This window comes from Mustela nivalis, assembly GCF_964662115.1.
Source record: "Mustela nivalis genome assembly, chromosome: 10".
NCBI lineage: Eukaryota > Metazoa > Chordata > Mammalia > Carnivora > Mustelidae > Mustela > Mustela nivalis.
The window spans coordinates 50,581,456-50,600,639 of NC_139029.1; the positions used below are offsets into that span (position 1 = coordinate 50,581,456).

Consider the following 19,184-nt stretch of genomic DNA (forward strand, 5'->3'; position numbering starts at 1 on the left):
GATATCCCACAATTACAACTTAGTTACATGGCCACATCTTGCTGGGGAAAATACGGACAACCATGTATTTATCGAAAACCACACATAGGGTGGAGACAGGGGCAGGCATAGTGCTCCTTATTCCAGAAGAGATGGAAGGAAGGAAGCCTAAATACCAAAGGATAATGAGTAATTTGCACAGCACTTGTTAATGTCATTGGTTGATAATCTTCTTTGGTTGCTGAGTCATAATTGCACTTTCAACATACAACAATTTTAATACATAGTAGGATTTGTTTCTAAAGGCTCGTATCACATTAATCTCATGTCCCACCCTGCGGTTCTAATTATTGTAGTTTTATAGTACAGTGTCAAATCAAACACCCCTTTTTACCTTTTAAAATTTTATTTTCAGTTTGTAACTTTTTATTGAGAGATTTTTCTATTAGAGTAGAAATGTTTCTCTTAGTCATTTACAAAAGCTTTTTTTATATATTAGTAAGACTATTATTGATAATGATAATCTGTCATTTGGAAAGATTTGCTACACGTCAGGTACTCTATTAAATACTTTATTTTTTAATCAGTGAAGGAAGGTACTTTTATGATATGCCCATTTCACAATTTAGGAACATGAGACCTAGAGAGGTAAAGTTAAATTGTTCAACATAGCAGAGCTGACAGGTGGGGGAGTCAACATGCAGATCTATGTGTGTCTGAACCAAAGTTCATGCTTTTAACAGCTACACTCTATCAGCTGTCAGTCACATTCATTGAAGATACTTTTTCTGCTTTGTCTTTTGCTTTCTGATGTTGCCTGTGCTATTTTGATGTTCATAAATTTTAAATAATAATTGTATTATATGTGTCAATATTCATGTATTACTTTAATACAGTAGACCAAAATACTGGTCGGGCCTGTATAGATTTTTTGGACGACCCCAATAAGTGGAATACAAGCTATACTTTGAGCAGCATCTTACTAACCCTCCAGGTAAGAACAGATTAATATAATGGTCTCTTTAATACTTTCAGTTATCCCAGTTATTCAAAATATAAGGAGTGGGATGTGCAATGAATATTTAAATGATTGAAGGATTTGAGTAAACTTATTTAAATCAACAGCATTTTACGCCAAGGCTATAAAATGGAACTTATAAAGATTATTGTTTTAAAGTGAAATTGATAGTTCATGCCCTTTATAGTGAAGGAATATTTATTTTATTTTAAAAAGAACTTTATGATTTCAATTGTAGAAATTTAGTCTCAACCTTTCTTTTGGCTTCTAACTTTATAATACTGGATATGAACTTTCCTCATTCATGAAGCTTGCCTTCCTCAGAAAGGTGAATCAGATGACTACAACTTAAAATATTCAGCTTTATTCTTTATTCCTGACAGTGCTAGCTACTTGCTCTTTTATAAACTTTCATATCAAATCCAGTGATTTATTCTTTAATTCACTCATTAAGGCAGAGATTTTTTTCCTCCCTGCAGACTGATGCGTGTTTCTGGAATGGCCCTTTGCCCCTTTGATTCATGGTCCTTAGAAGCATGCCTCAGTGTTCTGTTATTTCTGACCCTCCAAAAAACCTCCTTTCTCAACTGGTGCTAAAATAAATTATTTCAGTGCCACTTGCTTTGACCACCTATAATCAGGCTCAGCGATGTTTCTGTGGACCTACCAACCCCCTCGCAAGCATGTATGTGCTCTCTCAAATAAATAAATCTTAACAACAAAAAAAAAGGAATAGTAAAACAATGTGTTGAGGCTCAGCAGGCAGTCTGCTTGGAATTCTCTCTCTCCTCCCACTGCCCCTCTCCCAACCCCATTAATACAACTTATCCAGAGCATGCTCTCTCTCTAAAAAACAGGGGGGGAGGAATGGAAAGGAAAAGAAAATCACTGATAGTCATAAAGAAAAACCTGAACCCTACTGTGATTATCATTTCCCTCTAATGTTTTCTCCCATGTTTTTGTTTAAAATCTTGTTTTAAAAAAGTTGCACATTCACTGCAGGTTAGCCTCAGTTCTATCGCCTGACAAAAAATCTACTTGTTCTCACACCTGGGCTTCAGACTCTCCCTAACAGCACTGTGGAGCCCCACTCCTATTATATCTTCATGCTGTTCTTCACTCACAGTGCTTGGTTCAATCCAGGTTATAAAATGTTTATAGAGGGTTGCCTAGGTCATGATCTCAGGGTCCTGGGATCAAGCCCCACATCAGGCTCCCGGCTTAGCAGGGAGTCTGCTTCTCCTCCTCCCTCTACCTCTCCCCCTGCTCATGCTCTCTATCTCTGTGTGTCAAGTGAATAAATAAAATATTTTTAAAAAATTATAATAGAGTTCTCAATTCTAAAGTTACAAACCCAAGCAAGTCTTGAACCTTAAAAAGTGCTCAGTCCAGTTTCTGATTGGCAATCCATTTTCTCCTTCCCTCTTGCTCAGTCTGGGAAGCAGCTGCATACATTGGAAGAGTCCTCCACTGGGATGCCTTTCCTGACCTTTTTCAGAGGTAGAATAGATGCCTTTGGCGTTTGAGGGATTTCTTTTGTCTCCCATCCACTTAGTGGTACTCCAGGCAAATTTCTATGAGAGGACTGTAATACTGTAATGCACATACTGTTTTCTTACCTGCCTTCGCCTATTAGACTGCAAGCTCCTCAAGGTCAGAGAACAGGTACAATTCATCTCTGATTCTCCAGTACCTACCTAGAACAATGCTGACAGTAGATGTTAAGTAACATGAATAAAAGAATGAACCTGAATTTTTTACGTTGTTCCAAAATATGGTTTATATGTATAAATTATTTGACCTATTTATTTTCCACTTATCATTTTATCTCAAGTAATTTTCAAATTGCTGCAGTTACTATTTTAATGATTATTTAATACTCCATTCAAGGTCATGCTGCCCAGTAGAACTTTCTACACTGATAGAAATTTCTAATATCTGCAATGTCCAATATAGTAGGCACTAGCCACTAGCTACTGTGCACTTGAAATGTGGCTAGTGTAACTGAGGAGAACTGGGTTTTTCATTTATTTTGTTTAATTTCAATTTAAATAATCACATATGGCTGATACCTGCTATAATGGACAGTACACAGACCATAATTTCTGAATATTTCCCTTTGAACAATAGGTGAAACATATGTATAATTATCACATTGTTATTCAAGGGAGTGGCATTTGAAATAGTGTTTAAAATGTTTTAGTCTAAATATACTAATCATCTCCTCCTAAAATTTTTATAATCTTATAAAAGATTATAAGAACACTTGTACTTCAGTATATAGTGGAAAGGTAAATAGTAACACCATCCATAAAAGGAATTCCAAATACATGGGCTTTAACTAATTGGAAATTACAAATTGTACCTACTGTTGCAGTTTTATACTGATGCTCCAGTTTTTTGTCCTTGTCCTCTAGAAAGCTGCTTATGTTGTTCCACACTATCACATGGCTAATTTAAAGTTGGACCTTGGGACACCTGGGTGGCTCAGTCAGTTAAGTATCTGCCTTCGGTTCAGGTCATGATCCCAGGGTTCTAGGATCAAGTCCCACATCAGGCTCTCTGCTCACTCACTATAGAGCCTGCCTCTCCCTTTGTCCCTCCCCCTGCTTCTGTGCGTGCTCGCTCACTCTCTCTTTCTCTTTCTCTCTGACAAATAAAGTAAGTCTTTAAAAAGATAAAAGTACCTTTTCTTTTTACCATTTTAGTAGGGTGTTCATTTTAATTTATTCATTTTAATTCATTTAATGATTCATTTTAATATATTTAAGTTCTTAAAAATCATTAAGTATACTTAGTAGCTTGTATAAACATAATATGAAAAGGTCTTAGACATAGTGTCAATGCAAAGACTATTGAATAAACTTTACCAGATGTGCCTCTCTGAATAGGATTATCACTCCAGCCAAAGACCAAAGCTTACTCTTGAAGATAAGTTTCATCTGCTTCCTGCCCACTTTGAGAAGTATAGTGCAATCCACACTGAATCCTTATTTAAGCAACTTAGAATATTCTTGGAGATATAGCTCAAATGTGTTTTCCAAACAGAAAAACTCAATTAACAGCAGTAAATTCTTATTGCCTTTGAATTATAAAATATCAGATTATTGCTTTCATTAGTGATGACTGCCATCATTTCTATGACACTTAAGTCACAGCTATCCACTTTGACCTTCATTTACACTTAAGTATTCTGGTAGTTATTATTTGGGGTATATTTAACTATCCAGTTTGTGTGTTATAATATTCAAAATACTGAAATTATTGAACAAATACTTGCAGTTTGGGAAAATAATAGTTTTGAGGTGCTAGATAAACAAGATTGTGGTTTATCAGAACTATTAAGTTTTGGTTACTACTGGTCCCCTATTTTGTCCAGATGCACATATACTCTAGCAGGCAGAATTTTATTTTATTTTATTTTAAGATTTTATTTATTTGAGAGAGAGAGAGCACAAGCAGGGGAAGGGGCAGAAGCAGATTCCCTGCTGAGTGAGGAGCCTGATGCAGGGCTCAATCCCAGGACCCCATGGTCATGACCCAAGCCAAAGACAGATGCTTTACCAACTGAATCACCCAGACAGCAGGCAGAATTTGAAAGATAATCTCTCCAAGACTTTCATCCTCTGGTTATTTAATCTAATCTACATACTGCTGTAAAAGGGCTTTGCAGATGGAATTATGGGAAGGTTATATGACCCCTTAACAATAGAAGAGGAAGGTGGAAAGAGTGGAAGAAGAATGGCTGTGGCAGGAGGGAACATCAGGGAGATTCCAAGCATAAGAAAGATTTTTCATACCTTAACTGCTCTGAAAAATAAGGGTCCAGGTGTAATTTGCAAGAGACCTCTTGGAGCTAAAGATAGCTCCGGGCTAACAGCCAGCAAAGAAACAGGAACTTCAGTCCTATAAATGCAAGGGACTGAATTCAGCTTACAGACAACACGAATGAGGTTGGAAACAGACTTTCAGAATCACTGATAAGAGCCCAATCAGCTGACACTTTGATTTTAGTCTTACTAAATCTGGAAAAGAGAAACCAGACTGACCACCCCAGACTTGCTACCTACAGAAATGTGAGACAATGAATTTGTATTATTTTAAGCTGCTAAATTTGTGTAAGTCACAGCAGCAATAGAAAACTGTAGATACCGAATTCATTCAATGTTCTGGAGAGATGTTGAAGTATACACAGTATACACAGCCTTATTACATACATTTGTTTATCCATGACCTAAATATGATCTTATTATAAAAATTAAACTTGTTTTTTAATGGAAATGTTTCACCATTTCCTAATGTTTAGTTTCCTTTCTATATAAATTGAATTTAAGTTCACATGATAGAAAGGAATAGGCTAGAGGAAGGAACTTGTAACTTGCTTTGATCCCAGTGTTTGTCTCATGTATGTGCAGAATAACACCAAGACAGACCAAGTTTCTTGAGACTAGAATCTATGTATCATTTGTCTTTGTGTCTGTCTCCAAATAGATACATAGTAGCCATGCAATAAATGCTTGTTACTCTTGTATGTGTTGGCTTGTCTTTCTACTCTAGCAAAAGAGTTTACTTTAAAAACTTAAAGTTTTATTTTTTTTCCTATAGGTTATGCTTTCTAATCCAGAGCTAGAAAATCCAGTGAATTTGGAAGCAGCCCAAATGCTGATTGAAGATGAATCTCTGTATAAACAAGTAGTTCTAAGACTTTTCAACCAACCATCACAATGTAAGAGGTGCTTTTTTATTTGTTTTTTGTCAATTATTTGTTATGCATTTATAGAAAATAAAGGACCTAACAAGTAACTATTATAAAAGGGACTATTTTCTGTATCCATTCAAGTAATGAAATCGTACTAAGATTTCTCCTATTGTACCTCTTTGTCAAGCCAGTCAGTTATCACAAAGTCTATCAAAAAGTGGTTATTCTTTAAAGGTTATCAGTGATCATAAGCTTAGTATTTTTAAATGTTATGGTCATATGGATGGGTGGTGCTGACTGAAACTTATTTCCCCATCATAAAGATACGACATCTGATTTTAACCCTTTGATCTATAATGGATATTTCCCAGATTTCCCCTGCAGGAGCCCTGATCTTACTGAACAGGGACTTCTTTCCTTTTGCTTAACAAAATGTTCAGCTTTTTGTTCTGAAGAGTTCATCCCCAAGATATTTTTTCTAAGAGTCCATGTGGAAATGACATCTGAGGCTCTTCAGTCTTTCTGCTTTACTGATCAATGTTTTTTTTTTTTTTTCCTTTTGATACCCTTGTTTTGCTCTCTCTTATCCTGCCAGTGACCTCTTCATGACTTAGCCCAGTGTCTCTACTGCTTCTCAGTGCTTTCTGCAGTTAGCAGGATAATGCTATTGGTTCCCTGTGCCCAGAGGCATTCATCACAAATGAGTGTTGGGGCCCAAGTGACCCATAGTTCTTTCCTCTCTGTCCTGCCCTCCTTCCAGCCATGCACAGCAGCCAGGCATAGTAGCTGCTATCATTACCTCCCTAATACAAGCCCTGCTGTTCAGACTCATTCTGCCAAACTCATCTCTCCTGTGCTTTTTCTTCAGATGTCCCCTGTTTCTTTTTCCAGTCCCCTTCCAGGGCCTGCCAGTCCATTATCTAGGGCTGTACAGTTGTGGCCAAGTTCAAGTGCTCCTCTACAGAGCTTTGCATCTGATGGAAATCAAGCAGTGTTGATCAGGTATCCCTTTTGGTAACTTCAAACATGTCATGATTGTCTTGGAGTTCCTCAAACATTCCCTGACAGTTGTGAAGCTGGTTTGTGCACAGAGGAATCCTCTTGCTTCATTCTGACCACATTTCTGACCTCCCAGAATACTGTAGCATCCACTACTGTGTCCTCTGTGCTCAGTTGCTATTTGTAGAATGAATGAATGAACAATTTATATCACTTAACCCTTCATTGAGCCCTGCAGTGCTATCATCATGAAGAACTATTCTATAGCAAAGCTATATTCATAGTCTGGCAAGTGGAAATTTAAAAACTGGTTTTAAAGGATTGTCTATAGTAAATGATTCTGTGCAATAGATTTTGGGTTTCGCCTGCCAAAAGGAAGGATGAGAAAGAAACTGAAGAGAAGTCAGCCCTTCCTTTGTCCCCCTGCCTAGTGGATGCCATCCTTCACTCCTTTCGGTTCTCCAGTTGTACCAAGTCAGACAGAAAAGCTGCCCCAACTGCCAAATCATCTTACAGATGAACAAGAGCAAATAGTACTTTGGCAGGTTTTCACTACATTCTTTAGTTATGGTGGTGAAATATGTGGAAATCCAAGACAGCAGTAATCAGCCTGCTTGCCATCTCAGCCCGACTAGGAGTGGTAGCCTCGGGTGCCATGAAGAGAGTGACTTCCTGCAGCGTCCAAGGGAAGGAGTGTCCACGATATAGCAGGCGCAACTGCTCGGGGGCAGGGGAGAAGTCGCAGAAAATGCGTGTACCCTAAATTAGATGGTAGTCGACAACTGTGTGGATTTCTGTGAAAAAATTGCATCCAGTGAGAATTACTTATAACAACTTGAAAAAAGGTCTCACTAGAATGCTGCAGGAATCACCCTTCAGGGCGCCTGGGTGGCTCAGTGGTTTAAGCCAATGCCTTTGGCTCAGGTCATGATCTCAGGGTCCTGGGATCAAGTCCCACATCGGGCTCTCTGCTCAGCAGGGAGCCTGCTTCTCTCTCTCCCTCTGCCTCCCTCTCCATCTACTTGTGATTTCTCTCTATCAAATAAATAAATAAAATCTTAAAAAAAAATCACCCTTCATATAATTTCAAAATGCTAACAAAGAGATCTAGAAAAAGCATAAAGGAAATTACTACCTTTTTAGATAACACAAAACTGGAACAGATAGTTAATTGTATAAATGAGAAACTCAAGAGGCAATGAACTATCATCTCTGTAGGCATCGATTATAGACCAGAACTATGTCCTCAGAGTAGTGTCTGGTTGTAGGCACTGAATAAAAATTTATAGAATTTATTTATAGAATGACCAAATGAAAAAATATCTGTAAACTTAGATCCTGATTTTATGTCCTAGTTTACACAGGCTTTCACATACATTTATTCATCTGATCCTCTGCTCCTTCCTCAGTAGGAAGTGGTTGGCTCGAGGCCACAGAGAGCAAGCTGTAGAACCAGAACGTCAACCTAGGCACTGCCCTTCCCTGTGCCTCCATATTTAATGGGATGGGCATAAAGCATTCATTTGGGATCAGAGGATTAAAATCTCCAAGTAAAGAATGGGAGAGGCCTGACTTGATAGCAGAACTCTATGAAAAAATTCTTGCGGAGCTATTTGATCACCAACTTAATGTTAGCCACTCACAGAAAGTGCCATTCCACGGAGCATGTGTTGTACGGTAATTCTGCACTGTTCTGATGCGCTGGGCCTTCACCTGGAACACCGGCTTGCTCAGTGTGGAGCATCACATTTCCTGAGCTGAAGAAACCGTGTATGTTCAGCGAGTGGAAGAAATGACCCAAGGCAGTTGTAAAAGCTGTTTTCAAATATTTGAAGGACTTTCATATAGAAAAGGGCAATTTCTTCTGTTGTCTCAAAAAACCTGACATAGCTACCATCAGCTGCACTTTCTCCAGGCCTACTAGGTTGTAGCCACTATAGTCCAGAATCTGCAGGCTTAGCCCTGCCTTGTGCTAGAACCTATCTTGACTATACGGGGGTCTTTTCCCTCATCATCAGTGGTCTGGAATTAATTTTGTTACCCTAAGCCTGAGTCCAGTGTTTGGTATGCAGACATGCAAATGCCTCTCCTCCTCAAACATTCCATAATGTGCTGTTTGCCTATCTTGAGCAGCTAGGTCTTCTCGACCTTGGTGTTTTGACAAGAACACACCGAGCTCTGAGCTCAACCTGTAAGGGCCTACTTAGCCAGAGCCAGCCATTTTGTTGTTTATGCAATAAACTTAGATTGAACCTGCCCCTTCCACCCAAGAGGAACGTGCTTAGAAACAGTACTGGTGAAATATGACTGACCAGCCCCTGATAATGGAGCCCACATATAAGGACATGTCCCGCCAGGTGGAAACGTCCAATCAGTAAAAGCGCACGTATTACCTCCCTACTTGCCAAGGATGAGCCAGGCCAGGTGGAAACGTCCAATCAAGGAAAAGCGCACGTCTTACCCGCCAAGGAGTGTGAGCCCCGTCTATCAGGTGCCAGACAAAGGCTCCCGATTCCAGCCAAGGTCATAGACTGAATTAAATGACTATCATGGGGTGCATTGTAATTCAACTGGCCACCTCTGTGTGGCCAGGCTCAAACACATGGCCTTTATAAAAGTTAATCTGTGAGACTGGGAGGGATCGCCTCTTTGCAAGAGACGGCCCTGGCCGGTCAGTTTGATTCCCGATGCTTGGCGCAAAATAAAGCTTTGCTTGACCTTGGCTTTGTATCAGTCTCGTCCTTTTGTCTACTGACCCTTTCAAACCCAGCTGGTGGAGGTCCCGATGACCTTCCCAAATCCTGTCATCCTCTTTTGGACCTGGACCCCCTCTCCCTTACTGATAGTGAGGGTGCTAACATATACCAGACTGCCTGGGACAGCCCCGAGATAATTATTTCTAGCACACCCTTTGACGCTGTGCTCCAGTTTGCATAACAAATTACAAAATCCATTGGGTGCCTGATTGATCTGTCCTATAAGCAAACACCATAGTAGTTACAACATCCCTGGTGGTAACACCCATACAGATCCCAGCTGGCCAAACAGGAAGAAGAATTTTCTAAAAATTCAAGTTGCTTAAGAATTGAGAAGGTCGGGGCGCCTGGGTGACTCTGTCATTATGTGTCTGCCTTGGGCTCGGGTCCTGATCCCAGGGTCCTGGGCTCATGCCCTGCGTCACATGGGGCTCCCTGCTGGGCGGGAAGCCAGTTTCCTCCCTCTCCCACTTCCCCTGCTTGTGTTCCCTCTCTCTCTCTGTGTCTCCGTCAGTCAAATAAATAAATAAAATCTTTTAATTTAAAAAAAAAAAAAGGCATTGAGAAGGCTTGGGGCACCCGGTGGCTCAGTGGGTTAAGCCTCTGCCATTGGCTCAAATCATGATCTCGGGGTCCTAGAATGGAGCCCCGGGTCAGTCTCCCTGCTATTCAGGGAACCTGCTTCTCCCTTTCCTTCTGCCTGCTGCTCCCCCTGCTTGCGCTCTCTCTCTCTCTCTCTCTCTCTCTGTGAAATAAATGACTAATTTAAAATTAAAAAAATAAAGAGAAGAGAAGGCTACCTTGGGAGGTAGTATCACTAACAGCCTGATTTGAGAAGTGGTGTTCAGTCAGTCAAGTTTAAGAGCTCTTTTTCACATGTTGTAAGAGAGCTTCTTGTTCAGTGTCAGGAGCTAGTCTAGGGAATTCTTCAAATACCTCCCAAAGTGGGCTTCAGCTTGTTTATAAAGCTTGGAAGAAGGAGGTGAAAAGATCTGGAAGGAGATAACGCGTAACTACTGTCTTGCATCTCAGCTTCTGGTTATTGGTACTTATTTTCTAATGTGTCACAAGGGATTTTATACAAGCCTATATTGTCCTTTTTTACCCCAGTCTGAGTGAATTTTTGTTTCTATGTGGTTATATAGTCAAATAAAAATCATTTTGTTTATCATTTTTTTAAGGCACAAGGTTTATATAATCTTAAAAAATCTTTGGTTGAAAGAAAATAAGAGTGTAAAAATGGTAAAACTCAGTAACAGTGGCTACACCTAACATAGTATTTTTTCTTTGAGCTAGGCATATTCCTGTAGCTTTTGTTAAATAAAAGAGTCATGCTAATGAGTTTCAGATACTTACCTGAATAAACTGTAATATAATAACTGACAGATATTATGACAGAATGATAATAATAGAGAGGAATTATAGAAATATCAGGGAGATTATAATACTAATTTACATTACATAGCTTTTAAAACCTGGTCATTGTGCAAATAAATCCCATTCTTCTTGTGGTTAGGAAGATGTTGTGATAGGCATTTTGTTCCTTCTTCAGTCCAAGCTTCCAATTAGTTCATTGGGTTTTTTGTTTGTTTCATCCTCCTAACAGTAGAACAATTTTAAAGAAAATTTTTTCTATGCTTAAAGTAGGTAATGACTCAGAAGATTTCCGGTTTTGTTTTATTTTGCTTTTCTCTTTAGAGAGATTGCTTTTTGTTGTTAGGTATAGGAATACCCCTTCCCCTGGAAAATATACTTTATGGATGTCAAAGGAAAACAAATTTAGTCCAATAGCTTTAGCACCTTCATTCAGACTCAGTTTGGTTGTTGACTGCAGTATTGTTTGTAGACATCTTGTTATGCACAGATGTGAGGAGATGTGGAGACCAAGTTGAACTGGATGGGGAATGTGGATCTACTTGGTGGAGTTACAAACCTCTTTTTTTCCTGTTTGTATTTTGTTGTACCAGATAGTCCAATAACTTTCAGCAAAGTATCTAGTTGGTAGCTTTAACTAAAAATATTGTATATTTTCTGTCAAAGAAATATATGTTCATAGCTTCAAAGAACAAAAGATATGAATTATTTCTTTTTTTTTAAAGATTTTATTTAAAATCTTTAAATTTAAAAGATTTAAATTTAAATTTCAATTTAAAAGATTTTTTTTTAAAGATTTTATTTATTTATTTGACAGAGAGAAATCACAAGTAGACGGAGAGGCAGGCAGAGAGAGAGAGAGAGAGGGAAGCAGGCTCCCTGCTGAGCAGAGAGCCCGACGCGGGGCTCGATCCCAGGACCCTGAGATCATGACCCGAGCTGAAGGCAGCAGCTTAACCCACTGAGCCACATTCATATATTTTTTTAAATTCCAGGATAGTTAAAATACAGTGTTATATTCATTTGGGGCATACAGCATAGTGATTCAATAATTCTGTACATTATTCAGTGCTCATGATGATAAGCATATTCTAATCCCCTTCACCTATTTCACTTACCCCCACCGACCTCCCCACTGGTATGAACAAATTTGTTCTCTGTAGTTAGGAGTCTGTTTTCAGGTTTATACCTTTTTTAATTTTGTTTGTTTCTTAAATTCTACATATGAGTGAAATCATGTTGTATTTGCCTTTCTCTAACTTATTTCATTTAGCCTAATACCTTCTAGATCCACCCCTGTTGTTATAAATGGCAAGATTTCACTTTTTTATGGCTGAGTAATATTTGTGTGTGTGTGTATTTCACCTCTTCTTTATTCATTCATCTATCAGTGGACACTTAGATTGCTTCCATATTTTGGCTTTTGTAGAAAATGCTGCTATAAACATAGGTGTGCATGTATCTTTTTGAATTGCTGTTTTCCAATTCTTTGGGTAAACACCCAGTAATGGGGTTACTGGATCTTACGGTAATTCTAGTTTTTAATTTTTTGAGGAATCTGCATGCTGTTTTCCACAGAGGTTGTACCACTTTGTATTCCACTAATAGTCAAGTGAGAATTGATTTTTCTTCATATCCTTGCCAGCACTTGTTGTTTCTTTTGTTTTTTATTTTAGCCATTCTGATAGGCATAAGGCGATACCTCATTGTGATTTTGATTTGCATTTCCCTGATGATGAGTCATGTTAAGTATCTTTTCATATGTCTGTTGGTCATCTGGATATCTTCTTTGGAGAAGAAGGAAAAGTTCTCAATTTTTCACCATTGACTATGATGTTAGCTTTGGGTTTTCATATATGGTCTATATTATGTTTAGGCTTGTCCCCTCTAAACCTACTTTGTTGAGAGCTTTGATCATGAACAGATCTTATACTTTATCAAATGCTTTTCCTGAATGTATCCTTTCTCTTGTTAATGTGATATGTTATGTTAATTGATTTTCAAATTTTGAACCACTTATGCATCCCAGGAACAAATCTCCCTTGATTGTGGTGAATGATTTTTTTAATGTATTGTTAGATTCAGTTTGCTAATATTTTGTTGAGGATTTTTGCTTGTATGTTTACCAGAGATAGTGGCCTCTAATTTTCTCTCTCTCTCTCTTTGGTAGTGGCTTTCTGTGCTTTTAGTATCAGGGTAACAGTAGCCTAATAGAATGAATTTGAAAGCTTTCCTTCCTCTTCTACTTTTTGTAATAGTTTGAGAATAGGTGTTAACTCTTCTTTAAATATTTGGTAGAATTCACCTGTGTACCATCTGGTCCTGGACTTTTGTTTGTTGGGAGTTTTTTAATTATTGATTCAGTTTCATTGCTGGTAATCAGTCAGTCTGCTCAAAATTTCCATTTCTTTCTGATTCAGTTTTGAGAGGTTGTATGTTTCAAGGAGCTTATCCATTTCTTCTAGGTTGTCCAGTTGGTTGGCATGCAATTTTTCATAATATTCTCTTAAAATCCTCTGTATTTCTGTGGTATCAGTTGTTATTCTCCTCTTTCATTTTTGATTTTGAAATTCCCCCTTCCTACCTTCCTTCTTTCCTTATTTTCCATTCCTATCCTATCCTAGTGCATCCTTGCCTTTCCTTCCTTTCTTTCTGTTCTTTCCTTTCTTTTCTTCCTTTCTTCCTTCTTTCTTCTTTCTTTCTTTCTCTGGCTAAAGTTTTATCGATTTTGTTGATATTTTTAGAGAAACAGCTCCTGATTTCATTGAGCTGTTCTATTTTTAAAAGTTTTCTATTTTGTTTATTTCTGTTCTAATCTTTATAATTTCCTTCCTCCAACTGGTTTCACGTTTTGTGGTTCTTTTTTCTAGCTCCTTTAGGTGTAAGGTTAGGTTGTTTGAGATTCTTTTCGCTTAAGGTAGGCCTGTATTGCTACAAACTTCCTTCATAGAACAGGTTTTGATGCACCCCCCCAAATTTTGGACCCTTGTGTTTTCACTTTCATTTATCTCCATATATTTTTTGATATCCTCTTTGATTTCCTGGTTGACCCTTTCATTGTTTAGTAACATATTACTTAACCTCCATGTATTTGTGTTCTTTCCAGAGTTTTTCTTGTAGTTGGTTTGTAGATTCATAGTGTTGTGGTTAGAAAAGATGTGTAGTGTGAATTTAGTCTTTCTGAATTGGTTGACTTCTTTTGCGGCTGAACATTCTGAAGAATGTTCCATGTGCACCTGAAAAAAATGTATATTCTGCTGTTTTAGAAAGGAATGTTGTAAAAATATCTGTTCAATCCATCTGATCCAATGTGTCCTTAAAAGCCACTGTTTCCTTATTGAATTTCTGTTTGGATGATCTATCCATTGATGTGAGTGGGGTGTTAAAGTTCCCTGCTATTATTGTATTTCTATCAATTTCTTCCTTTATGCTTGTTATTAGCTGCTTTATATTTTTGGGTTCTCCTATGTTGGGAGCATAAATATATACAATTGTTACATCTTCTTGTTGGATTATTCCCTTTATAATTACATAGTGTCCTTCTTTGTCTCTTATTACCATCTTTGTTTAAAATCTATTTTGTTCAATATCAGTATTGCTACTCCAACTTTCTTTTTACTTCCATTTGCATGATAAATGCTTTCCCATTCCTTTACTTTCAATATGCATGTGTCTTTAGATCTGAAATGAGTCTCTTTTAGGCAGCATATAGGTGGGTCTTGCTCTTTTATCCATTCCATCATCCTATGTCCTTTGACTGGAATGTTTAGTCCATTTACATTCAAATTAATTATTGATAGGTATGTACTTATTGCCATTTTGTTATTTTGTGATTGTTTGTGTAGTTCTCTGGTACTTTCTTCTCATGGCTGTCCTTTCTTATGATTCACTGGTTTTCTTTAGTAATATACTTGGGTTCCTTTCTCCCTGTTTTATTTGCATATCTATTACTAGTTTTTGATTTGTGGTTACCATTAGCTTTATATATAACATCTTATGCATATAACAGTTTATATTAAGTTGATGGTCATTTAGGTTTGAACGCATTCTTTCCCCTTTCTCGTCTGTTATGGTGTCATACTTTACATTCTTTTAATTTGTGAATCCCATGACTGGTTTCTATAGATATGTTTAATTGTACTGCTCTTGTGCTTCCTACTTTCCTTACTCCCACTTGGGGTCTTTCCATTCCACTCAAAGATACATCTTGAACACTTCTTGTTGGGCTAATTTAGTGGCGATGAATTCCTTTAACTTTTGTATGTCTGGGAAATTCTTTATCTCTTCTTCTTTTCTGAATGATAGTCTTGCTGGATAGAGTTATTCTTGGGTGCAGCTTTCTTTCCGTCAGCATTTTGAATGTATCATGCTACTCCCTCTGGCCTGCAAAGTTTCTGCTGAAAAATCAGCTGATAGCCTTATGAGGTTCCCCTTGTATATAACTGTTTTCTTTCTCTTATTGCTTTAAAAATTCATTTTCACTATTTTTAAAAAAATATTTTATTTATTTATTTGAGAGAGAGACAGTGAGAGAGAGTATGAGCAAGGAGAAGGTCAAAGAGAGAAGCAGACTCCCCGTGGATCTGGGAGCCCGATGCAGAACTCGATCCCAGGACTCTAGGATCATGACCTGAGCTGAAAGCAGTCGCTTAACCAACTGAGCCACCCAGGCGCCCCTTTTTCACTATTTTTTGCCATTTTAACTACTGTATATCCTTCTGTGGGACTCCTGGGGTTGATTTTCTTGGGGGCTCTCCGTGCCTCTTGGATCCGGATTTTAGCTTCCTCCCCCATACTCAGGAAGTTTTCAGTTATTATTTCTTCAAATAAATTTTCTCTTCCCTCCTCTCTCTCTTCTTCTGGGATTCCTATGATGCAAATGCTGTTATGCTTAGTGGTATTACTGAGTTCCCTTAGTCTGTTTTCATTGTTTATTATTTTCTCTCTCTCTTATTCAGCTTAATTTCTTTCTATTACTCTGTCCTCCAGGGCACTGATCCATTTTTCTGCTTCCTCTAGTCTGCTATTTATTCCATTTAGTATATTTCTAATTTTAGTTAATTTTAGTTTTTGAGATCTTCATTTCTGATTGGTTCTTTTTGTTTTTCATCTTTTTGTTGAGGGTCTCCTTGAGGTCCTCCAGTCTTTTCTGAAGTCCAGTGAATATCTTTTTGACTTTAAATTATTAAAATTAAATTAAATTACTTTAAATTATATATCAAGCATATTACCTAATCTTCATTTTGTTTAGCTCTCTTGCTGTGATTTTGTCCTGTCCTTTCATTTGGGGCCTATTCTTCTGTCTCCTCAGTTTGTCTAACTCTCTGTGTCTGTGTCTTTATGTTAGGAAGGCAAAGTAGTGACCTCATGAAGAGGTCCTATAGTGCCCTGCAGTCCAGTATCCCCTGTTCACCAGAACTTGATGACTCAGGGGTATCTTCTATGTGTTTTGCACATAGTAGTAGTACCCTGCAGTCCAGTATCCCCTGTTCAGCAGAACTTGATGATTCAGGGGTATCTTTTATGTGTTTTTCATGCTCTGCTGTTGTGGATGAGCCACTTTTTTCTTCCATCCAGTCATTTGCAGTGGCTCTCTTTTCCTGTTGTGAGCAGGCTTTTGTCATTATGATATTAGTGGATCAGTCTGGGGCCACTTTGGACTTGAGTCAGACCTGGTATTTACCAGAGATGCAGTAGAATCAAATTACTGGGCACATTCCATGTGTTGTTCCCTTAGAAGCTTTTGTGACCCACTGCTAGGGCCATAGTTAGACTGGCGTGTGTGGTTCTCTTCCCCTCTCCTCAGTTCAGGAGTCACTTTGGGGTGGTCCTGGCCCCTGTTGGGGCTGCTTGCACGTGGCCAGGCTTGTAGTACCACTTTGGATGGGCTCCCACCAAGGGTGTATTTGAGATGGCAGGTCAGCAGGAGAAAGCAAGGTCAGGGATTAGGGTTTTAGCAAGGTTTGTGTGGGTCTGTTGTGGGAGGGAATCTGCAACTGCCTAGGAAAACTATCCAGGCTTGGGTGGCATTTCCACAGAAGAACAGGGAGACAGAGAAAGCTATTAGCCAGGTAGGTGGACTGTTGGTGCTGTACTGGTTCCTGTAGATGTCCATGTGTTTAGGTTTGGTGGCAGAGGAGGCAAATGGCATGCAATAGCTCTTTTGTTCTTGGAGAAGCCTCTCAAAGTTCCTTGCCCATCCAGCACGTGCTCTGAGATTGGTAAATAAACTTTCTTCCCATATACTCCAGGTACTTTTCAAACTGCTGCTTCTGTGCAGTATCTCAGCAGGGCTGTTTGTTGTGTTGTCTCTTTAAGGGCAGGGACTCAGTTTCCTGTCACTTTCCTGGCTCTCCTAAAGCAGAGCTTGCTGATTTTTAGTGTTAAGTAGCACTGATTGTTAGGCCTCTCTGGTTTTCAAAGCCAAATGTCATGGGGATTCATCTTCCTCATCCAGGTTCCTTGTCCCTGCAGTGCCGGTTGTGAGGGTCTATTTCTTTCCTGTCTCTGCAACCGTGGTTTCCCTCCATCCTATAGACAGTCTACAGGTCTGTTTGGCTCCTGACCAAGTCTCTGCCCCTCCTACCTTCTTTGATATGGCCCCTTCACTGCCTTTAGCTGTGAAGAATCTGTTCTGCCAATCTTTGGGTTGTTTTCTGGGTTATTTACACTGATGTGGGTATTATCTAGTTGTATCCATGGAATAAGGTAAGCTTAGGATCCTACTCTACCATCTTCTCTGGAAGCATACAAATTGGTTTTTAATGAAACATAGCAGACCTTGGTGGTCCACACCTTCCATTGTTGAATGCTGCCCCACCACCACTAACTACCAACAGCTTTCAAAACGTATTTCTCCTGGAACTTATGACTATATTTCCATTTTTTTAAATACTAATATTTCTGGGGTATTCAGTTTTAGATATTATTTATAGGTTTCATCTGAAATTCAGAGATTTGGATTTATACTCCTTCCATCCATATTTCTCTCCCTGTCTTCCTAATATAGTTTGGTTAAATTAATACTTACTATGGCTTAATAATTATTTGTCACAAAGAACCATAAATGATTCTTTTTCTTGTACAAATGGCCCAATTTTTCATTACCTTGCTTTTTGTTTTTTAATATATCTACTATCTATTCTTCCCCTAAAATTTGTGACAAATATGTAAAACAACTCCCATGTAGTCCATCAGTTGTATTTCACTCCCTTGGAGACCTCTTTTCTCTGGCACTGCATTCTCCTCCAGTTCCAAGTTGCAGTTCGCTGGTAGGTATCCTGGAATGAAGCTTTGCCTGTTTCTTAAATTAGAGCTTCTGCTTGATCCTTTGCTTTTGTCTTGCTTGGTTTACTCCCTCATTTTATTGGAGCACTTCTTCTAGGAGCTTGCTAGTACATGAGAGCTAAATCTTTTATTACTTTATATGCCTACTAATGTATTTATTTCACTGTCTTATGTTCACAATTTAGTTTGGAAATTTATTTCAGAATTGTAGAGATCCTATTACCTGGTAGTTTCTTGCTCTTAAGAAGTTTGATTTCACTCATATGTCCAATTCTTCACATGTGATTTTTTCCCTTCTAAAACTTTTAAAATTTCCTCTTTATCCCTACGGATCTGAAATTTTTTAAAGATTTTATTTGAGGTGTTTGGGTGACTCAGTGGGTTGACTGTTTGCCTTCATCTTAGGTCATGATCCTGGGGTCCTGGGGTTGAGCGCCATGACAGCCTCCCTCCTCAGCAGGGAGTCTGCTTCTCCCTTTCACTCTGCTATTCTCTGTTTCTCTCTCTCTCTCTCTGTGTCAAATAAATAAATAAAATCTTAAAAAAATTAAAAATCTTTTAAAAAATAAATAAATGAATTTTTTTTTTTATTTGATGAAGATAAAGCAAGCAGGGGAAGCAGCAGGCAGAGGGAGAAAAAGAAGCAGGCTCCTTGCTGATCAGGGAGCCTGAGGCAGGAGCTTGATCCCAGGACCCTGGGATCATGACCTGAGCTGACACTTAAGCGACTGAGCCACCCAGGTGCCCCTGAAATTTTTGGACTTTTTTAAAATTTATTTTTTATTTATTTTCAGCATAACAGTATTCATTATATTTTCACCACACCCAGTGCTCCATGCAATCTGTGCCCTCTATAATACCTACCACCTGGTACCCCAACTTCCCACCCCATCACTGTAGTTTTGTGCGTGTCTGTTTTTTTTCTTTCCTTGCTCATCATATAGGGCATTTGCTAGGATGTTTAAATATCAAATTTGAATCCTTTAGTTCTGAAATTTTTTCTTATGTAATTTCTTTTATCATTTCCCTCCTCTGTCTTCACTATTGCGTTTTAAATATCTGCATATTTGGA

At 38.4% G+C, this 19,184-nt stretch overlaps 1 protein-coding gene across 6 annotated transcripts in view; it reads left to right on the top strand.

Moving 5' to 3' along the window:
- UBE2U (ubiquitin conjugating enzyme E2 U) overlaps nucleotides 1–19,184 on the top strand; it is a 56,565-nt gene that overhangs the window by 7,437 nt on the left and 29,944 nt on the right. For 5 of the 6 annotated variants that reach the window (XM_082687615.1, XM_082687619.1, XM_082687616.1 and 2 more), the window contains exons 4-5: nucleotides 876–973; nucleotides 5,603–5,723. In XM_082687615.1, the coding sequence (XP_082543741.1) occupies nucleotides 876–973; nucleotides 5,603–5,723 (219 nt within the window). The remainder of the gene's footprint in view (nucleotides 1–875; nucleotides 974–5,602; nucleotides 5,724–19,184) is intronic. The other variant, XM_082687620.1, reaches the window with a different exon arrangement.